Source organism: Aplidium turbinatum, chromosome 9, assembly GCF_918807975.1.
Source record: "Aplidium turbinatum chromosome 9, kaAplTurb1.1, whole genome shotgun sequence".
NCBI lineage: Eukaryota > Metazoa > Chordata > Ascidiacea > Aplousobranchia > Polyclinidae > Aplidium > Aplidium turbinatum.
Genome location: NC_137480.1, coordinates 7,216,646 through 7,238,344, shown reverse-complemented (window position 1 = coordinate 7,238,344; position 21,699 = coordinate 7,216,646). Strand labels below are relative to the sequence as shown.

Genomic DNA, 21,699 nt, shown 5'->3' with positions numbered 1-21,699 from the left:
ATTCTTAATGGAACTCAATAAATGTCTTATGAAATAAGTAGCCTACGATCATGCTGCTAAAAGCGAAACTCAATCTAACATATCGATTATTTACTGTATAGACAAAATTTTGTCACATTTTGTCAAAGCAATTAAAATTAGGGACAAAATTAATAGAAACGTTATTTTAATGTATAATGATAAAAATTAGTTTTCGCTTTTATTTGCAGAGAAATCGTGCAGTTGTTTGTTGTTTTTAACCTGAAAAGGAGATTTTCGTTATTTTTAGTTAAGAATGAAGTTCTTAATTTTCATGGTTTGTTTCCTGGTGTTTTGTATCCGCCATAGCACGGAAATTAAAGCCACTCGTAAGTCACTAACATTTTATAATCCTATAAGTTTATGATACGACTAATGTATAAAATATTTACTGTAGATTTGTTGTTCTAACATTGCTTTAATTGGTATTTACAAAAGAAAAACTGTCAGGAGTGGTTGGTAAAATATACTTGAATTTCGACAAAGTTTGTTAGCAGCACCGTACTTATTTGATTGTATGGGGCTGGTTATTAAATATTCTTTTAACATTTTTTTCTAACAAATTTATTAATAGTAATAATTGTGTTATGGTTTATTTATTGTCACTTTACCACTACAGTGGTCTTTTAGCGACAAGCCTCATTTTAATTTTGCATCAGATTTAAAATGTTATCACATTCTTACCCGATTCATCCTCATTGCTTTATCTAAGAAAGAACACAACCGGTACCGTCAACCAGGGCTACTTTGAACGGTAGTCTAACTTTGAACACTGATATAAAAATCCGACTACCCATTGTAGGCCTATTAAGGCCAGTAAAAGGCACACTTTAAATTGCATTTCACGGAAAACTTCATCAAATGATCGTTATGAATTGTCCTTTCCAAAAATGGCAAAATAATTGTATTGTTGATAGTAAAAACTGCTTTGAGAGTATTTTCTGAAAATTTAAACTTTGTGCCACCAGATAACAGTTTTAAGTAGGCTGGAAACTTTTATGCCGATCTTGGAAAGTAAAGAGCTTTTGACCCAGTTTTTTTTAGAAAATGGTTTCAATTTCATTAGCATGTCGAGGATAATTGAAAACTAGATTTAAGTTGAAAATATCGCTCGTAATTACGGAAGTTCTAGATAGCATCACCTTTTTAGTTCAGGTTTCACAGTGTTCAAAGTAGCCCGCACATTTTCTTTGGGCTACACCACTGTGATTTACTGATGTTTAAAGTAGCCCTAATATGTTGCTTGTTGCTGTATTGAGGTTGTTCGTTTGCGCCATGTTTCCCATGCACATGGCATGAACTGTAGTGTTTGTTGTCATTTCAGTTCACTCTTTTTACATTTTGCACATTACCATTGAGTGGGCTGGTGTTTTGATCGCTGTACACAACTGCTTTTTCACGTGATTAAATTTAATATCACTTGCCCTGTGATTTATTAAATCTTGCAAGAAAAGTAGTAATTATTGCTGCATGATTACGTTACGTGCAGTTTTGCTTCATGATCCAGGGCAGTAGAATATTTATTCATCAATATTACGAGACGCGTCCTGGAGAAATTTTTCATTTTTCTGGGGGGGGGGGGGGGGGTAGGGGGCTTGTTATTGACTATTTTAGCAGTTATTTTATCATGAAACTTTTTTAAATGGCAAAACTTGTTCAAAATAATGCTACGTGACATATAAGATTGAACAAACTGCTCAATTAGGGCCTAAAATATGCATAATAAGTGAGTGTTCAAAGTTAGAATACCCCAACCCTAACTTTGAACACCCACAAATTTGGCGGGAAAAGCCCCAAGTTTTTACTTGTTTAAAAATTGCTTACACCTCCTTGAGCGTCTACACACAGCCCCAATTTTGGCTAAACCTGAGCTTTCTAACTTAAAAGCGCGTGAAAATACAAGCAAATAAGTGCAAAAAGTGTTCAAAGTAGCCCTAGTTGATCGTTTTTAAAGTCTTCGGTATGATCCGACCTGGATTTGATCTCAGACTTTCCAGTATTAGAACCGACGTCGATGACCACTCAGCCACTGAGCTGGCATCCAACAACTTTTTGCCGCAAATCCTTCGAGTGATGTGTCGAGCATCAACCACCCGGCTTAGTTAATTATAAAATTCCTGTCGTTGTAATTAAAAACGTCTTACAATAGTTTTAGCACTAGCTCATGCGGTTCATAAACCAAGGTAGTTTGTAATCTTGTAAATAGACTACACTCCTTAAGGAGTGTACTTGGAATTTGCTTAAGAATAAGATAAAAGTTTACCAAAAATATTTTTGCAGGAAAAATTTTGGCCGCATTCAGAGCTGCTTTGGAAAAGCACAAAAATACAGCAAATGTAACTTCGAACACCTTTCTCAACCTCACAACTACGACAACATTACCAGTGACAACTACAACTGTTGCAATAACGACAACAACAGTTGAAGCAACAACAACACATGAGACTACAACATCAAAACCCCCAAAACATCGGGTAAATTTTTAGTCTAAAAACTTAAAACTTTTTTATTTATTGCCTTTTGTAATGGGTTATTTTAGAATCTTTTTTTTCTGCTTTTGAAAGCAGAGGTTGTAAGTCTTTTGATTTGAAATATGCTTTTAATTTAGGAAAGAAAAAGCTTAGTGCTTTTATAGATTTGATTGTTTGATTGTAAATGAACAATTGTAAGCTTAAGATGTCATGGATCCCTGCAAATAAAAAAACACATTCAAGCTATAAGAAAAAGCAATAAAGAGAGATAAGTAGAGAATGTTTCATTAAGTTATACCCAGAGTCAATCCTAAATTGAGCGAGAAAGGATTTCTATTAAACCATAAAACGTAATTTATCTTCTACCAGCATTTATGAACGGAAGCATGGTAGATGACGTTAAATTGACAGTTCTTCATTATTCTTCTTCTTCTTTCCTGTGAAACACAATTGTTCAGATTTCAGGGCAGATGATGGAGAGCCAGGTGAGTGCAGCTTTGTCCAGTTCTGCAATGTCATGCATTCCATTTGGCGCCTTCTAAATAAGACATTCAAGAACAACATGGCCAGCGCGGATAGCTCCTCCTCACCGCATTTACAGGTCGATGAGGGAGCCAAATCCTACTTGTGCATATTGGAATGAAAGCTACCGACTCATATTCAAACGCAAGCAAGACTTAGCAGAAGGCGACATTTCTTTTGTTGTCTTCAAAAGAGCTTATTCTTGTGTTAAAGCGCCGGATTCTCAGTGACGTAGTTAGAAAAAAAAAACTTAGGAGCAAATGCAACTGTTGGAGGGCAAATATTTTAATGTTTAAAATAAAAAGTTTGTTCAAAAATATAGCTACTGAATGCAGCCAAACATTCATGAAATGTCATTCAACATGTATCTTAATACAATGTCATTAAAACATTGTAGTAGTATTAAAAACATATTTTGTTTTTGGAGGGCGGGAGTAAAATAATTTTTTTAGGTGGAAATTGCTCCCCTAACCCCCTCCGTGGCCACGTCCCTGCTACTCCTTACTTTGGATTTTGCGGAGCGAGTGTGCACGAAACATTATGAAGAACAAACTCACTTTTGTACTTACACTATCTTGGTTTGTTGCATCATAAGTTGTTTACCTTTGGATGTTGAATGATAGTAAATGGTATGAAACCGGCAAGATATTTCTGCCAAGATCAGCATTCTGCACTAATCAAATCTATTTTCAAGAAAACAAAATTTGAATATATTCTGCTTAAAGCAAGAAAAGCTAACAGCGGACCATGAATAGAATTCTGAATGGAAGTTAAGTACCACCAGACTTCATTTGTTCATTTCCGACGCCGACACCCATCCCATCGGCCTGACCCAACAAAGACGGGCGTGGGTGCACCTCAACCGTCTTTGTACGGGCGTTGGGCTTTCCCGCGCTACCATGCACCAATGGGAATGGCTTCTTCCTCCTACTGTGAATGTGGTGCCGAGGAACAGACCGCAGACCACGCCATCAATGACTGTACCATCTTCAAGCCACCTAACGGAGTGGAAGGTCTGCGCGACTTAGATAATCACACCAAAGACTGGCTGCTATCTAGTAGTCTTCCAGTGTAGTCCGGGAACATCGTGAATCTAAAGCGGTAAAAGGGTAGACTCTCGGCTCCAGAGATATACGACGAAGAAGCTTCAGGTTTTAGAATGACAAAAACTGCTGTTGATGAATTTTTAAGTGTATCAATACAAATTGATATAGGCCTACGTGTTCTCGGTTGTTGGTTCTAAGCGTCAATGGCAACAAATATAAGTTACTAGACATAGCTTTTACAGGTAATGTTTGTATGAATATTCCATTAATAAAAAAAATAATGAAACAATGCCAGAAAGTTAAAGAATTATCTTTCGTAGAACAGAAACGGCATCACCTTTGCCACCTCTTTTTCATTTGAAATATTTATTTGTAGCTTTTACCACCACAAAAAACGTAAAATGATTTCAATCACATTTTATTAGGTCGTTGATTGCACAAAGTTTTGTGCCAGGAACCGTTCAAATGGCAAATACAAAATAAACCGATGTGGATGGAGGCGGGATAAATGTGAGTAGACTATAACCAAAATTAAATGAAAAAATAATAAATTCAAAAATAAAATAAGTTTTCAAAACATTGCGATATTAAAAATAATCCAAAGTTGTGTGGTAATTGAATTTAAATTAATTCAATTGTTATTTTTTCATTTTTTTTTATAATATTGTTGCGTTTTTTAATTTTGCAATTTGAAGTACTTTTAAAATTCTGTTCAGAAAACAAGAAAACTGTGCGCAGCAAACACAAGATGATTTGTCATCTTAAAGTCTATAGGCCAGTTCTATTGTATGGCATAAAACGAGATGCTGCTCAAATCTAAGGCAATTTTTTTGAAATTCTGATTTTCTGTTCATGGAAGCTTAATTTATTATTATTTTTTATTATTTATTTGAGTCAGACAAAGCTGTCCATATCCAAAACAAAACAACGAAATAATGAGTTGCAACTTTTTAATGTATTCAAAGCCAAACGTACAGTTTGTAAAATACTTCAAAAGGAAGTTGCTAGTTGTTACGTATATCTGATCTTCAAATTTATGAGTTAAAAGGAATGACAATTTTTTGCTTAAATTACGAATTAGGCTTCAGCTAATTAGTTGATCATAGGAAGGATTATTCCTGAACTGAAATAAAGTTTGCTGAAAGTTGATCATGTTAGTTTCACCTGCTTGCAAGGTTTTAAACCTAGGGTTCTTAAACTTTTTTTTTAACGCGGACCCATTAAAAAAAAATTTGGTTTGCGTGGACCCCTTTATGGCCTAGTACGAGAAACTTTTTTGATCAGCTTGAATTGGACATAACGCAATGAAATTAAAACGAATTGGTTACCAAATTTTGTTTCTATTTGAACAGTGGCGCGGGAACTATTTTTCTCTAGGGGGGCCGAAGCTTCCGTAGTGTTGTCAGCTTCTGGGGGGCTTCGCCCCCCAGACCCCCCTTATGCAGGTGAACTTTAAGAGCGGGTTGTAAGAATTCGGTCCCTTCGTGTGCACAAAACGACGCCAAATCACACACTTTGTTATAGTAACAAATGAAGAACGGTAACAACAAAGCAGCTGTTCAGGAAATCAATATGAAATACGCTTCCGAAGAGTGGTTTTCGCTCAAGTGTTTTTTCTATAAACTGTGTCATGAGTTCTTTGACATCGACAGTGTTTTAGTGGACATAATCATGTTTTTATTTGCGCCCATTGCGATAACATACAGTACACTGCGATCACAGATGCGATACGACAAGAAGCAGCGAAGGGACATATAGTTTTCGAGTCAGCTGCTCTCCTTAGTTTGGCTTGCCTTTAAGTGTCTTTCGCCGAGACACAGCCGCGTGCTCTGGAGCGGTGTCGAACCCACGTCCTTTCGAACGTCGCGCAGACGTTCTCACCACTCGGCTACGCAGCCGACGAATGCCGACGAATGCCGATGACTACGCAGCCGGACATGCATCAACGCAAGATGAGTAAGCCTTTTTTGTGTCATTGAGCTTCTCAAGCATGTTTTCAGGCGTTTAGAGCAGAAAAAGAACGTTCTGATGATGCAGCTGAAATCGGGAGGCAAAGACAGAGCTCCACGAATTTCCGCGTTTCTTTGAAAAGATCTAGTGCCTGGAGGTTTAGTTGCGATAGTATCTCAGCAACCTTTTTAACGCAGTTTGCGATTTTTCCACTTACAACATCGCTGAGCAAGGTAAGTTGCGTTTTTAGGAGATTATTCTGATGGCATCGGGTAAGCTGATCTCAGTATCAGACTTTTCGTCACCGTTTGCACAGCTCAGAAGGGCCTTCTCTCTGTTGGCTGCTGTAAGCAGATCCGCCTGGTTGAATCTTTGATCAAGCTCAGCTTGAACCAAATTAAGGGCTTTAGTGTATTGCCGTTTCCACGCTCCTTCTCCCGCAGACGACAAAGCATCCGATTCCTCTATATTTCGAAATCTTACTGGAGTTTTACTCACTCCGGGATCTTTTGGCGTCTTTAGGTTATTAGCAGACGTAAAGACGTTCGCTGCTTCCATGGGCTTGTAAATGGATTCATATTTTCTGAGATTTTTGATCCGTTTGTGGAGAATGGTGATGGATTCTAAAGCTGTAGAAGCAGAGATCTTCTTGTTTTGGAGCTACCTTGCGACGGCTTCTGCAGGCTGAAAAACTTTACCGCTGCAGGTAATCGCAAAATAAGGTCGCATCGTGCGTGCTTGTTTTACCAAGCCGAATATCTTTGTACGTGCGTCTCCTCTCATTGCACTATCTTCTGTCATGTCTGTCAGACATTGCAACAGGGTAGGGTAGCACTTAACAACACGAGCGAGGGCAGAAGCACCAACGCACCAACGAGTAGGACACAAACCCAGCAAATTGCAGGCAACTTCATTGGAACCAAAAAGCGACATGAATAAATATTTACGTTTAGACGATTCATGAATTACAACTGCAACTGTTTAAACGACGTGGGCATCGGCAACAAGCCTCACCTCCTTTACAACGTTATGTACCTTAAATTGTCAGAATTTTCTAGGGGGGGCTGAAGCAATTATTGAAAATTCCAGGGGGGGCTGTATTAGCTCTAGGGGGGGCTGCAGCCCCTTAAGCACTCCTACTTCCCGCGCCCTTGTATTTGAATTAGGACCTTCTGATGATCCTCCTTTTAGGGTGAAACAGGGTGTCAAGGGTATAGAGAGTAGTAGCCTAACTATATTTGATTTGAGGTAACAAAATTTATGTTTTATTAAATTTAAGAAATAGCGAATGCAGATTGTTTTTCAATATCTTCGATTTAATTTCATTTATGTGAAGGATGCTGCTGTTTGTCTTCAACTAAAATATAAAATTGTGGCTTCGTCTTTGGTGGGGCAACACGCATGTCATCCTTTGCATCCAATCGGTTTCGACTCTTTGTTTTGATAGTTACCAAGAAGGATGAAAATCCAGACTCACATAAATATGTAGTCGCAAAAGGGATTATAGCAGCCATGGCTCTCTTTACCAAAAGAGGATTTGCATAAACCTTTAACAATCTTAACCCAGCCTAGCTGACGTCTAGCTTAGCTGCAACTGATAAAATTTTACAATGTTCAAATCGCGATAAAAACAACAATGTGGCAAAGACAACAAAACAACAATTCATTTTTGAAGTTATACACTAAGATTTCCATTTGCCTTCATGGACCTCCTAAAACTAGTCCGCGTACCCTTTGGGGGTCCACGAACCCCAGTTTAAGAACCCCTGCTTTAAACTATTATACCAATGACAGGATCGTGTTAGTCATTACCTGGTACGCTATTACCTTGTTTAATGTTTATGTTAGCCAACTCAGGCAGCCAATCAGCATATTTTTTTTACATTAAAATTAAAAGCTAGCTTGATACCGCAAGCTCGTTTTTCCTTTTTGTTGATATGTTTACGTCTGAAACCAGTACCACTGCAATATATCAATCAATTAATCATTTTATTTTTCGTCATTAACGCGTCCGGGACGAAAAAGATACTATAACTACAAAAATCGATATAAACCTACCAGCACGTTAAGGAACGGGAAAAGGTAGCAAAACCTTGAAAGGTTTAAAACGTGCCTGAATAAAAAATTATGTAGTAGGCTATATATCAGTAGTTAGCACGGCCACAAAACCCAAAAAACAAATAGCAAAAAATAAAACAAAAACAGAGAGAAGCACACATGTAGTAATGAATGACAGCCTAATGAAAAGTGTTGTGGATTAAATTTGCCAGTTCCAATATTGATGTGGATGAGCAGTCATAATAATAGAGATATAGGATATAAACAGTTTGGCTGATTGTGTATGTTAAAGACCTGCAACGAATTATTATATTATCTGGTGCGAAAATCTTTGTGGAAGACAAAAATTTCTTCATTTATAAATTCTCATGGATTTCATATTTGTTTGGAGCGCTTAACGAAACCAAATTTATACGATTTCGAAATGAAAAGAAAACAATTTAGAACTACGTCAAGATGAAGCAAATATTTTTTCAGCTTAAAGTTGGAAATGATAAAATTAAAGCGAGTTGTCTTAACAAGCGGTGGAAACTGTAGCTTGGGTCGACAGTAGCGTAGTTTTGCTTTAACTGCACTGCTAGGCACATCAACAAAACAATGCTTTAAAGCAGTGTTTCTCAAACTTTTTTAGTCCATCGCCCCCTTTTCGTTATTGAAATAAAATTTCGCCCCCTTAATTCTGTCAAGTAAAATAAACATTGATAATAGAGTGATAGGCAAATTTAGTTTTGGGAATTTAATCAACGAAATTGACAGTAACATGATAATGTTCAATGTTCAACGGGATGGATGAACTTGGCGACTTTTACAAAGTTTTGAAATGTTTGGCGACATCTTTGTAACATAGAGTCGAAGATCATCCCGTTTATAAACTAGCAAGTGATATCTTTGCTTTGAAAGCATCAATGTCACAGCCGAAACCCCCCTTTCAACCATATATGAAGTAGGAAACGACAAAATCCACATTCTAGCTTTTTTCCAGAGAAGCTAACATTTGCCAGCAACCTGCCACCAAAACAAATCGTATCGACTATTTCTGAATTTCACTCTTGACTCATCATCTCTTTGCATATCAATGAACTGCTCTCGAAGTTCCACTTCTATGTCTGTGGGTTCGGTAAAAAATGGTTGTACCATCCAGTTTGAAACATGGAGGTCCACGAGATCTGCAAAGCGAAGTTTCATGTCTTTATGAAGCATGTGTAAATGTGAGCAGTATTTTTGCCGAACTTGTTCTTCTGTAATAACATACTCGCTCAAACTGGGAAACTGATTAAAGACATTTTGACCCAAACTTTGTTTGAATAAACATAGCTTTGCAATGAATGAGGGAATCACGCTTTTGCACTTGATGAGAGTTAGCATTTCTCCCTGAAGCCTTTTGTTTACTTCGTTTATGGCATTGAAAATGTCTGCCAAATATGCGATGTCAATCTTTAAGGGTATCACATCTTCAGCTAATGTCGCGTCAGTGCTTGATAAGAATTCGACAACTGAAACAAAAAGGGCATAAAACCGGCTCATACAAGCATCTTTTGAAGCCATCTTACTGCGATATGCAATAAAAGACATTTAAATTGTTCTTCATTTTGGCAACAAAGTGAACGAAATAATCTGTCGTTGAGAGCATGCGCTTTTATCTTGTTGACGCATTTTATCACAATATTCAGTGATTCATTCAGTTCAGGACTGAGACTACGGGCAACCAAAATGCTGACGGTAAATTATACAATGTCAGGAATTTATCTTTTTATCAGTGCAATGAACCCTCGATGCTATTCAACCATTGCCGGAGCATCATCAGTTGCGCTTGCGCATTGTAGAATATTCTTCAGTGAAATCCCCTTCTCTTCGTAGAAGTTTTTCACTGCATTAAAGATGCTTGTGATGCCCGAATATGTGTAGGAAGACTGAGCGCAAAAATCATTTCTTTTTGTTCTCATATTATGAACAAAACGCACATATCCAAGCAACAGCGATACATTGTCAGTCAAGGTGGATTCATCTATTTGCAGTAAATGGTTTGCGCGTTGGACTGTTACTGGTGGTTTGAGAAATTCACCCCCTTTGAGTGTTTTCGCCCCCCCGATCGCCCCTTTTTATTTTTTCGCCCCCCTGGCGCTCGAAATCGCCCCCAGGGGTGCGATTTCGCCCACTTTGAGAAACGCTGCTTTAAAGTAAGCGAAAGTTTTTGAAATTTAAATACCAGATATTCATTTTTCTACTTTTTGTATCGTCACAGACATTTTCTTGGCTCTACCAGCTCAGTGGCCTAGTGGATTCATCTTTGGCTCTAGTGCTAGTAGATTTGAGATCGATTCCAAATCGGGTCAAACCAAAGACTAAGCGATATCGATTGTGTTCCTCTTACATAAGGCAGTGACAATAAGTCGGGTAATATTATGATGACATCGTAAACCTGATACAAAATTAAAAATGAGCCCTGTCGCTAAAATACTATAGCAGTTGTAGAGCGACAATAAGTAAAACCATAACATTTTTATTATTGGCTATAGTTGTTCTTATCAGAACAAAAATACGTCTGTCCTAGCATCTATTTCCACAAAAATTATCGATAAGTTACACTAAAAACGAAATATAGACGGTACTGCATCTAAGGAAGTAAAACTAAGTAATACAAAAAAACTATCAAATTCAATTTCACCTCCAACTAAAGTTTAGTTACAACATAACTAAGCTAGTACTAGGCCTACTGGTAACGTGGGCGACAATGATGTAACTCATGAAATCAGTAATTAGATAAAATTTTAAGTACGTTGAACTAGAATCGCGGAGTGTGACGCATCGTCCGGCACTGCACAGATATTTCTTGATAGTTCGGCTGCTACAGTAGCCTTGGCCTATTCCTTGGGGAAACAAGTCCCTAACAACTATTCACATAAAGTTTGTTACTCGATGATTGAATTCTACTATTTCATCAATACTTGATACATTTAGGTGAAATTTTTTCAAATGCTTTTTGTGTTGTGTTGATGTAAAAAATATAAGTAGCCTGTGTCCAGGGCCGTTGACAGGATTTCTGGGGTCCGGTACCGATTTATTTTTGGCTCCCCTTCATTGACAATGTTATGAATATAAAGGTGGTGTACAAACTTTTATTGATGTGCTGTTAAAATGAGGATAACACAATCATGCCGCTCAAAGTAGAAAATTAAGAGGAATATCATTCATGTATATATTGTTATATTCTCAAAGATTTGTTGTATCCACGAATTTCCCCAACTGCGCAATTAAGCATTAAGGATTTTTCCGTAAACCGCGAAATCCTTGCTCTCAATCACGATCTTTGTCGGTAGGCTATGTTTATAGCTGTTGGAGTTTTCGGCTGAAATTAATGCTTTGTAAAGTAGACGCAAGTAGCTAGAAGCGATTAACACCAAAAAATATATATAGGCTATCCAGAATTAAAAAGTGAGTGAAGAAAAAGATTTCGTGTTTTTGAAAAAAAATCGTGGTTAGGGAAATCACTATACCCGGAAGGGGGCCAGGTACTTTACCATCTGACGGCTGAAGTGGCTGTTTTAACCTCTGATGGCAATTCCTTTAGATCTGATTATATCAAGATCTTGATAATGTTTGAAGTTGCGGGAAATCTTTTAAATCCGGCCCCCTAAATATTCCAGGCCCGGGCCCAAAAGTACCACTTAGACCCTCCTGTCAACGCCCCTGCCTGTGTCACCCTGAAAAAAGTATTTTCACCATTTTCAAAAATGGTAACCTAGCGTTTTTTGATTTTACCAACAACCAAATAACAAACAAAAAACTTATAAAAATAGTAATTTGAGCATATTCATTTATTCAACGTTTATGAGATGCAAGTGCGGTAGACTTTAATTTAACCAGTTGCGCAAATTGCTACCAATCCCGATGTTGATCCTCAACTTTTTCAGATATCTCACGTGAGTCAGAACAGCAGTTTTCACCTTCTGCTGAACATAAAGTTGTTCACATTAACTTCAATTAAACATTATTTTGTTGATGTACAGTTATCTGCCTCGTCTGTCGACATACCTTGGATTGTGGTAATGATGGAGTGATGGCTTTCGCGGGATGAGATTTCTCGGGATGGGATGGTTGTTTAGAATCAAAAGACCGCAATGGAAACTGACGCATCAAGACTTTGTTTTTCTGCATGATTTTAAGTTTTGTACAATCCGTTTTCCTACTGCCTAATTTATTCCAGTCGTTTGAGAAACAGCCGGCTTTACAGCTGGGATGCCCAAAGTTTGTATCCACGGGCCGCATTTCGCTATTTACTAGTCTTGGTGGGCCGCATTAATTTTTTGACTCATTTTTGTCCTTGAAATTCGGCCTAAAAGGTTTAAGATTGTATATTGTAAGGCGGTGGTTTTTAAACCAAGGGACGTGTCCTCCTTGGAGGGCGTGAAGATTCTCCAAAGAGGGCGCGAACGTGGTAATCTGATGTACTGGATAATGTGCGGTACTATAAAAGTAGTAAACAGAAGTGTTGGTAATTGAAAACAAACTTTGTTGGTTTTGAAATCCAAAACATGTAAAACTTATGTAGTTTGACGTTGACTTATAACTTAAACTAGAAAAGGTAGGCACAAAGTTTTACAAGTGATGTCAAGGGGGGGGCAACCAAAAAATTTTAAGAACCCCGGTTGTAGGACAACCTGTCACGAAACATTTTTGGTTGTATGATGTGCAACTCCAACAATGATAGCCTATATGATGCTTGTCTGGGTTATTTTGACTTGTGTTAATCTTGCAGGCTAAAAAATATCTTTATGTTGTATTGGGCAACAAGTTTTGAAATTAATACGTAATACCGCTTCAACTAAGTTACAAAAATTCAAAAAAGTCTTTGAAATCAGCCCACAACGTTGTTCGACCAAAAGCCTGTTGCTTCTACCTTTTTCTAGACCTCTGCTTTGTTTGTTATATATTGTTTTTTGTTGTGATGGTCAGAAATAAAAACAAACTGAACTGAACTGAGCCTGGTCACGCAATACACTGGTGATTAAGCTAAATAGTGACGTAGGTTGTGCTTGAGCGCACAACGTCACAAAATCAAATCTGCAATGGTACACGATCAGTGTTGCCAAACCTTGCGGTTTTCTCGCAAACTTGGGCATGTATTTTTTTAATTAACGTTTTTTTTACATTTGCAGGTTGCTTGGATTTGGGTTTTTTTCAACCAGTTTTTTTAGTTTTTAGGCTTGATTTTGAAACTAAAATTGATATTTTTTTGTTGTAGTCAATATTCTGCCATTTCCAAATTTTTCTTGTTTTCAAAGTGAAGGTTGCGTGAAAATACGTCACAGTATTAGGGTTGCAGTGCAGAGAGCATAATGGTACCACCGTACAGGATTTATGTCAGTCAAAGATGGACAATCGAGGCAAGTGGGCTTTTCAGGCTTGTAGTGTGGACGAGGCATTTAAACACAACATGTCAACCACATAGTGGTTGGATGAGTCAGAAAATATTAATGCCTTCAGAAGTATCGATGATACAAGAAAACTAACCATGCGTTTGAACTTCAAACTCAACACCAAAACGTGTCTGTTGTAAAAGGTCAATGAAAGCTAATCCAAAAACATTAAACGGTAGACTTGAGAGGTGCAGTTTATGAACACGAGTGATTCATTCATATTCGTTTACACCAGTGGTTCCCAAACTTTTTCAGCTTGTGGCACCACTAGAAAAATTATAAAACGCTCGCGGCACAATTACAAAAGAAAATTTGCTTTAAAAAAAAAAAATTATTTTCACCTGTTAATGCGATGGATGTGCTTGTTTATATGACTGAAACGAGGTTGCATTGTTGACAAACATACCCGCATTTCATCGTCAATTCCATGCAGTCTTTCTCGTTTACAGCTTTTAATTTCAGTCAAAGCAGAAAAGCCATGTTCACATAGCCACGAAGATGCAAATGGCAATATAATTTTGATTGCTTTTGCACCGATCATAGAATAGGATTTGGAAGCAGACAGCCAAAACTCATCCAAGTTTTGGTGGAAACAGCGTTTGAAAAAACGGGTCGTTTCGTAAATCAATAAGCTCTTCTTCTTCTGCAGAAAGATTGCTTGGTTCATTGCTTCCAAATGGACTACCCATCTAAACTTGTTAATAGCAAATTCTGGGAAGTGATGTTGCAGTGCAAGCTAAAGTCTAGACAATGTGTTCATGATTTGCGGAATGATTTCTTGTTTATGAGTTGATTCATTAAGAGCGGGAAACGAATCAAAGACTTTCTTCGATCTTTTATTTTTCCCCTGCATTGAAGGACAACCATCACTATTCAGTACAAACGCTTACGCAGTTACTCCATTTCAACTCAGAAAGCAAAATATTTTCATCTACCAATTTGAATATGTCTTCTCCTTTGGTTGTGCCCTTCAATCCTTTGCAAAACAAACATTCATTTACCAATGTTTCAGTGTTAATGAAGAGAATAAAAGCCAGCAGATGAGATTTCCCAGTTCTGTCAGTAGATTTGTTAATTTGTAAAGACCATAGTACCCTACAGACAGCTCGTAGTCTGTAGAAACAACGTGTTGGCGAACTTTATCCTTTAAATCTGAGGATAGCTCTTTTATCCTTTGTGAAATTATGTTATTTCACAACAGAACTCTAACTTTTTCGGGTGAAGCACTACCAAACATTTCTTCAATAACAACGGCTAATGCTGGTCCAATTACTGTTTTTGCATCCGTGTGTGCTTTTTGATGTTTTGCCAACAAGTGAGCCACTTTATAACTTGCAATCAATCCTTTTTCCGGCAGCTTGAGGTAGCTATTCATGATCTTTGCCTGCTTGTTTGTTTGGGACTTCAGGTTCGCAAAATATCCCTTTGGTTTATCCTTCCATGTTGGATGATTTTTCTCCGAACGTCTGCTAAGCTTACTGGGAACAAGCGACTCATTAGATAAGGCTTCATAGCAGATAACGCAGAAAGGTTGTTGGTTATGTTTGGGTCCTGAAGCAATAAACCCGTAGCCCAATTATGACATGGCAATTACCCTAGTCTATCGGCAATGCCATAATTGGTTTCATCGTCACATGTGCTTATTTATTATCTATTGAAGCAGTTAGAGCGATTTTAAGTCGCATCTGCTTGTCTGCATGGCTAATTTTAAATATTTGTACAGGTTTTTTCCAAAATTCCAAAAAGATTCGCGGCACACTAGTGTGCCGCGGCACACAGTTTGGGAATCACTGGTTTACACATTAAAGCAGGGATGTGCAACCTTTACAGTAATACAGGAGGGCCAGATATAAATAACTAGGTGAAACCGCGGGCCGCACGTATATTTAACATATAACTTCTAGTAGTTGCAGGGACAAAAGAGTAGTTTTTTTGTTATTCATGTTATTCTTATGGCATTATTAGGGGTTATCTCCTTGCAGAAATAATAAGTTAAGACGCATAAATTTTTGAGAAAAACTGCTATTCAAATTTATTGTCGCACCGTCTACGAGTTCAGTGAGAAGTATGCAGTTGGCTTCTTTTCCCGACGGCTTTTTCCAAATTTACCTTTTTGGAAGTGGTCGCAATTCGAAGTCCATTTTCAAATTGTTCGTCTGTCAGAACCGATTGATAGGGAGATTTCATGACGCCCATTTTAGAAAAAAATTGTTCGCACAAATACGTTGAGCTAAAAAGAGCCATGTTTGAAGCCATGGATTTTTTCAAATGTGGAAAGTCATTTTAGTTGAGATGTTTTCGGTAAAAATCGCCAAAATTCATTTCTAAATAGTTTGCTTTCAAACTGTTTTCTCTTGAAGATCGATCAGTTGAAGTTATATCTGCTGGTGCTTTGTCAATGTCTGTGTTGAATGACGAAGCGAATATAGCAAACATATGTTTATGAGATTTGAAGTCCTTGACACGAGCCAAAAATTCATACAACAATTTTTCAAGTTGGTCTGCAAATTCAGTTTTCTTTTCAGGATGCATTCCATAGTCTCTCAAAATTGGAAAGTGGAAAAGATTTCCTGTCTGTGCGTAAGCTTTCCAAAGTCGTAATTTGTTCATAATGCCTTTTATGTGACCATACAATTTTACGTTCCAAATAATTAAATACAATGGATTAGCGGTGGCCGGTGGGAGATTTCTAAAGTGGTTAACAGAAGGTGCGAAATCTACAATAATCCACTCCACAATGAATAGTGCACACGTACCAGACTAAACTAAATTATAAACACTTTTTGCGGGCCGCACACAATTCAACATTGGCACATCTTCGCGGGCCGCACAGTTTTTCTTCGCGGGCGGCATTTGGCCTGCGGGCCGCACGTTGCACACCCCTGCATTAAAGATCTAGATGGAAGAACACATTCCAGAGCAGATCTGCACAAATCACAACCGTAGGCTACGCGTATTTGTAGTCTGTATAGGTCACCAGTGGCGTAGCCAAGGGTGTGGAGGGGGGTGGGGGTTTCAACCCACTTTGGCACGCGTGTGACGTCACGATATTGAAAATGATGCTTTCAGTCTCTTTATGTCTCTAAAACAAAGTTGGCCTAATTTTAAACAAAACTGCATTAAAAGAGCGAATTTCGCCAATACCAAACATTCAAATATCTCAGCCAGGAATTAGCAACAAAAAACATAGGGACTTAGCTTTATTTCCGAAAAATGCCGAAGAAAACATGATCTTATCATTTTGCTATGCCACCGGACAGCACCATTTTACAGAAATATTCATACCCACATTTTTGTTGAAAATGCTCTCAAAATGCACCAAATTCAAAGTATTTTTTCAAAAATTTTTGGGGGAGACCTCCTAGACCCCCCGCCGCTGGGTGTCGTCTTAGGCAAACAAGCCCTCGGGCTTCGCCCGCAGGCCGTCAAAAACCTTCCCCTTTCAAACTTCCTGGCTATGCCACTGTAGGTCACTACGGCAGATGGAATTTTTGCCCGGTAAACACTTTAACATAGGACAAAATGACTATGAACTAGCTGACTACAGTCATTGTGACACTTCTAGCACTCAAACTAGAGATTGGTTCTTGCTTTGAACTGCGTTTGGTGATTACAGAAGAAGAAAACAGTAATGCAGGAGTGAGAATGGAACCCACACCATCAAAACGATTATTTCTTAGCCCCAGGCCCGTAGTCAGGGGGGTTCTCGGGAACCCCCCTCCCCCCCTTTAGCCGAAAAGGTCCACATTTTGGAGTGTTACGTAATAATTAATCTTTCTTCTATTCTACCTACTGGATATTTCTATCGATAATCTCATAAATATCAACGCAGTTCTCGTGATAAAAGATATTTGAAGTGAGAACAGGCAACAGAATTGTGGACGTGTATTGGTTTAGTGCAGGGGTCACCAACCTTTTTTGCATGCGGGCCACTTTGGCACTAAGAAGAGCTGTGGCGGGCCGCACTAATAAAATGTTAGGTAGGTTGACTCTTATGCTAAAAAAGAACGCATTTCGTACCCAGTATCCAGCGTTACATGTTGTTCATACTTATGTTAGAGTACCGCAGCAACAAAATTAATCGAACAACGCTACTGCCAGGCCAAGCTCCTTTTACAACACTTTTGACTTTTTTTTAACAATGCCTGATAAACCAGGCCACTTGTTTTGCGCACTTATAGCGAGGCGAGCGGTTTCATCAGAATGTGCATCGCCAAACAAAAGTGGTGTTGTCACTTCGCTTCACAAAAGATATCTTGCAATTAACAATTTTAGTAAACAAGGAAATGTTTGACACATCGCAATACAGGCAACAATAGTGACCTACAAACATATCAGTGAAAAAGAGGCTCCAATAACAGGGAAAAAGAAATCAGGCACCATGAAACAAATGCTTGTAGAAATCACCCAAAAATCGTAATTCTATCGTAATTCATGAACAGTCTTCCCTTTAAAAAAGCAATGAGTTGGTTTTTCATCCTTGTTGTGAAAGTCTATAAAACCGTCTTTCTTAAAACCGTAAAACCTCTAATCAACAAATTCTTGCCAATCAGCGTGCTGGCAAGAATTTGTTGATTAACAACATTTTGCAGAACTTGCTTCGGCAGTAGCCTACATATACTAAAATTGGAACGATACAGAGAAGATTAGCATGGCCCTGCGCAAGGATGACACGCGAAATCGTGAAGCGTTCCATACTTCTTTAAAAAAAGAAAAAAAAACATTTTGCAGTACTAAGCTAGATATTTTCATAATACAATCAGAAAGAGTCTTAAAATTTATACATAATATTTTGCTAATTTATTATAAATTGAGTTGGCACACCGAACTATTTTGCCAACAAAAACTTGCATAAAGAGAACACTGGTCGTGAAACATAATAACGGTGAAACCCACACTAGTGTTTACATGACATTTGCAAACTTAAAATAAGCAACCCTATGCTTACAGACATTTTCGAAATTCGAAAACAGATGTTTTAATCAACCACTGTTACAGTGTGGCTGGACATCGCATTGAAATAGCTTTAAGCAACCCCCACCTAGAACTATAATCTGATTGGTCGGTCGTTGGAATCGTATGCAAAGCGAAAATATGCTTCCCGGAAAGTATTTTTTGCCTTCGTGCTCTTTAACTCCTCAAGAAAAGTATTTTTGGTTATACTTGTACGCTGATACCTTCCGCGGGCCGCAGCGATACAGCGTGGCGGGCCGCATGCGGCCCGCGGGCCGCCATTTGGTGACCCCTGGTTTAGTGGATAGTGTGGGACATACTTTACTGAATTACAGTGAAATTTGCTGAAGCTTGCATGAAGGCTATTGCCGTAGTTTGATATACCGTACACAAGGAAAGTCTCGCAGTATACTGTGTTATAGTATCTGTGCGATACAATTATATACAAATGGCTGACGTAGCCTACAGTGCAAAACTGGATGGTGCATTTTGTATTCCATGTGCTTTGTTTCTACCACAACAACGAAGAAAACTTGACAATACTTTGGTAAACAAGCTTTGTTTTTGTATTGGATTCCTTTGCATGTGCAACCATTCTACATTTTGTCCCGACCATAGCATGCGACAAGGAAGGAGTTGATTTCATGGATGCAGTACGATTGTATGAAGATGATCTTCCAGCACCTGAGATCAGTGTTGTACGCGTCAATGAAATAAATTGACGGCGTCAACGTCAGCGCGAATTACCTAAAAACTTTACGGCGTAAAGCACTGCGTAAGCTCTTAAAAAAATTGACGGCGTCAGCGCTAATTTCTAGCGCTATTTTAGCCAGGATCTCACAAAACAGAACTACTTTAACCAAGTTTAGGCTAACAATAGCTATAAATAAAGAACAGGTTTTATGTTTTGAGACTGTGGTGTAATTTGCTGCTTTAGCCTATTAGTTATTTCCTTGTAGAAACACAAGCATTTTTAAACGTTTGTCTGACAATCTGCTGCGTTTGGGACCCATAATGTCCTTTCCAAGTGAAAACATATGTTCCTCAGCAGCGCTGAATGGAATTGGTGTGTTGTATTCCAAAAACAAGTCTTGAAAACGTTTACTCGGAAAGGTATCACTGCTGTTCCAAGCGTTCTGTGATGGCCTAGCATATATAAATGTTTTAACGGGGTCCACTGCACCAACATCGCTCTTTTCAGGGGCATAGAGCTCTTGAAATAAAGTATCTTCAACAACCGTGATGACATACGCCTACATTGATTTTTCGCTTTCTCTCTCTGATCCCTCGTTCTCGATACTGCTCACGATATGAATGATCACCATTTGGCGAACTTCTTCCGCTTGTATTCCAGGTAGCCATTCCAACCAACGCGAAAGTGGGTAATTCGGATGAGTCGCGCTGGCCAGAATACATTGTGAAACTCTCATTGTGTAACGAGATTTTCCATAAAAACAAAAATGACGCATAGCGCTTGACGCTTAAAATCGGCAAAATAGTTGACGGCGCTATCACTTCCGTCAGCTAAAAAATAAATTGACGGCGTCAACGTACAACACTGCCTGAGATGATACAGCAAGAGCTTTTTGCTTGCAATATTACTGGAGAAAAGTAACGAGTACCGAGTACTTGTTCAGAAGCACTCAAGTATAGTGCTCAGTAACCAAATATTGACAAATTACTAAGGATAGCCTATCACTATCAGCAACAACTCCATAGTCACTTCATGTGAATGCGAGAAGGCAGCAAGCGTTCCTCGGCGGCTTCATGCCTTCAACAGATCTAGCAAGAAAGAAGAACGTTTAACCTGGCTTGTCCTGCTTCATATTCAATACAACCGAAACATCGACCGGAATGAAGTCATAACAGTGTTTTCACAGCAATACCGTAAGCTACCCGAGAAAAATGAAATTGGGCAACATTCTTTTATCATAGCTGCTGCCTGCTTGTGATGTTTTATTAAGTGCTGCTCTTTTGATTACGTGAAATCTCTGTTGATGACCACATCGGTTTCCAGGGGCGACAGAACGATTTTTGAGTGTGAGAGGAGGACTATGAAAAAAGGGCACTTTTGTTGCTAAATGGCCAACTTTTTTTTATAAGTTTTAAGATAAGACAAGTGTTACGGACAATCGTTCCCCAATTCAAACGTCACATAACTTACGTCATGGAATATTTAAAAAAATGTGCAGAGATTGCAACATACTTCGTAAAACCTGTAAAACATTGCACAATCTCTTTGAACACCTGTGGGGATTGCTTCATAATGTTTATCACTGTTCCGTCACAGAAGCTGGTTAGGCTTCCTGCATTTCAAATATCTCAAGTCAGTTTCGTCATTTTAGAATGGTCGTTGGAAGGTTGGTCGAATATTAAAACTGTTTTGCTTGTGCTTACCAACTAGACGAATTTTCCTTCCTTTTTCGACAGCCTGTTGGCTATTTTTTGCTGAAATACAATTCTTGAAAGACGTTTTCAGAAGAGTATTTTTTCGGTGTCATCGCATACAGACGAACGGATCCGGGAATTTTATGTTACAACTTTCCCACGAAGATATTATGGATTACCGCTGTGACCACATAGCGATAATGCTGGGCAATTCGTTAATCGTTTTCCCCTTATTACTATTAGCCATATAAGTCGAAATGTGAGACAGATGAAGATAAATGAATGAAATACATTGAAATAGCTTGAACAAGAAGAAACAAAAGATGAATTTCGCGTTCATAGCGTCACAATCTGCTGCAAAGTATAAAATGTGTCCATGGAGTAATTTGTATAGGCTACTGATAGACAAATATCAAACCAATCCGACGTAGGCTACATTTTACGCGCGTCGGTTGCTCGAATGAACTCATTTACAACAGCTTCTAAGTCAACGGTGTCTATCACCTGTTTGTGAATAGGCGCAAACATTCGGTTGTTTAAACTGTTGTCTGTCATTGTGGTACGCAGCCACGTTTTTATTTGCCTCATGGCGCTAAAACTGCTTTCAGCATTGATCGAGACGAGCGCGATAAATGCAGAAAAGTTTGTATATTTCCGAAAGACAGTCTTTGTTGCTTGTTTTGAACCTCGCATAGCGTAGACAATTTTGTTATCTTAGACAACAAAAAGCGAATAACAGAAAGTGTTATTGCAAAATGTGCAGTAGCCTATAGGCTAAACTTACACGACCTTAAAAGAGCATTTTCCTCTTTTGCTCCTCCACTTTCGGCGCCCCTGTCGGTTTCACTGTAGATGGGCTATTGTTAATGTGAAAAT

General features: G+C 38.4%; 1 protein-coding gene and 1 pseudogene across 1 annotated transcript; both read left to right on the top strand.

The window, feature by feature from the left end:
* The first annotated feature begins 208 nt into the window (after positions 1-208).
* LOC145777646 (uncharacterized) lies at positions 209-13,022 on the top strand. Its single transcript, XM_082589079.1, has 4 exons — positions 209-347; positions 2,299-2,492; positions 4,483-4,567; positions 12,073-13,022. The coding sequence occupies exons 1-4, from the start codon at positions 275-277 to the stop codon at positions 12,138-12,140; spliced, it is 420 nt and encodes a 139-aa protein (XP_082445205.1). The 5' UTR covers positions 209-274; the 3' UTR covers positions 12,141-13,022.
* Positions 13,023-18,088: 5,066 nt separating this feature from the next.
* LOC145777803 (U6 spliceosomal RNA) lies at positions 18,089-18,184 on the top strand (annotated as a pseudogene).
* The last annotated feature ends 3,515 nt before the right edge of the window (positions 18,185-21,699 follow it).

Coding starts and splice junctions, on each gene's coding strand:
- LOC145777646 (XM_082589079.1), top strand. CDS start 275: ATGAAGTTCTTAATTTTCATGGTTTGTTTCCTGGTGTTTTGTATCCGC. Junction 348..2,298: donor CACGGAAATTAAAGCCACTC/GTAAGTCACTAA, acceptor ATATTTTTGCAG/GAAAAATTTTGGCCGCATTC. Junction 2,493..4,482: donor CAAAACCCCCAAAACATCGG/GTAAATTTTTAG, acceptor ACATTTTATTAG/GTCGTTGATTGCACAAAGTT.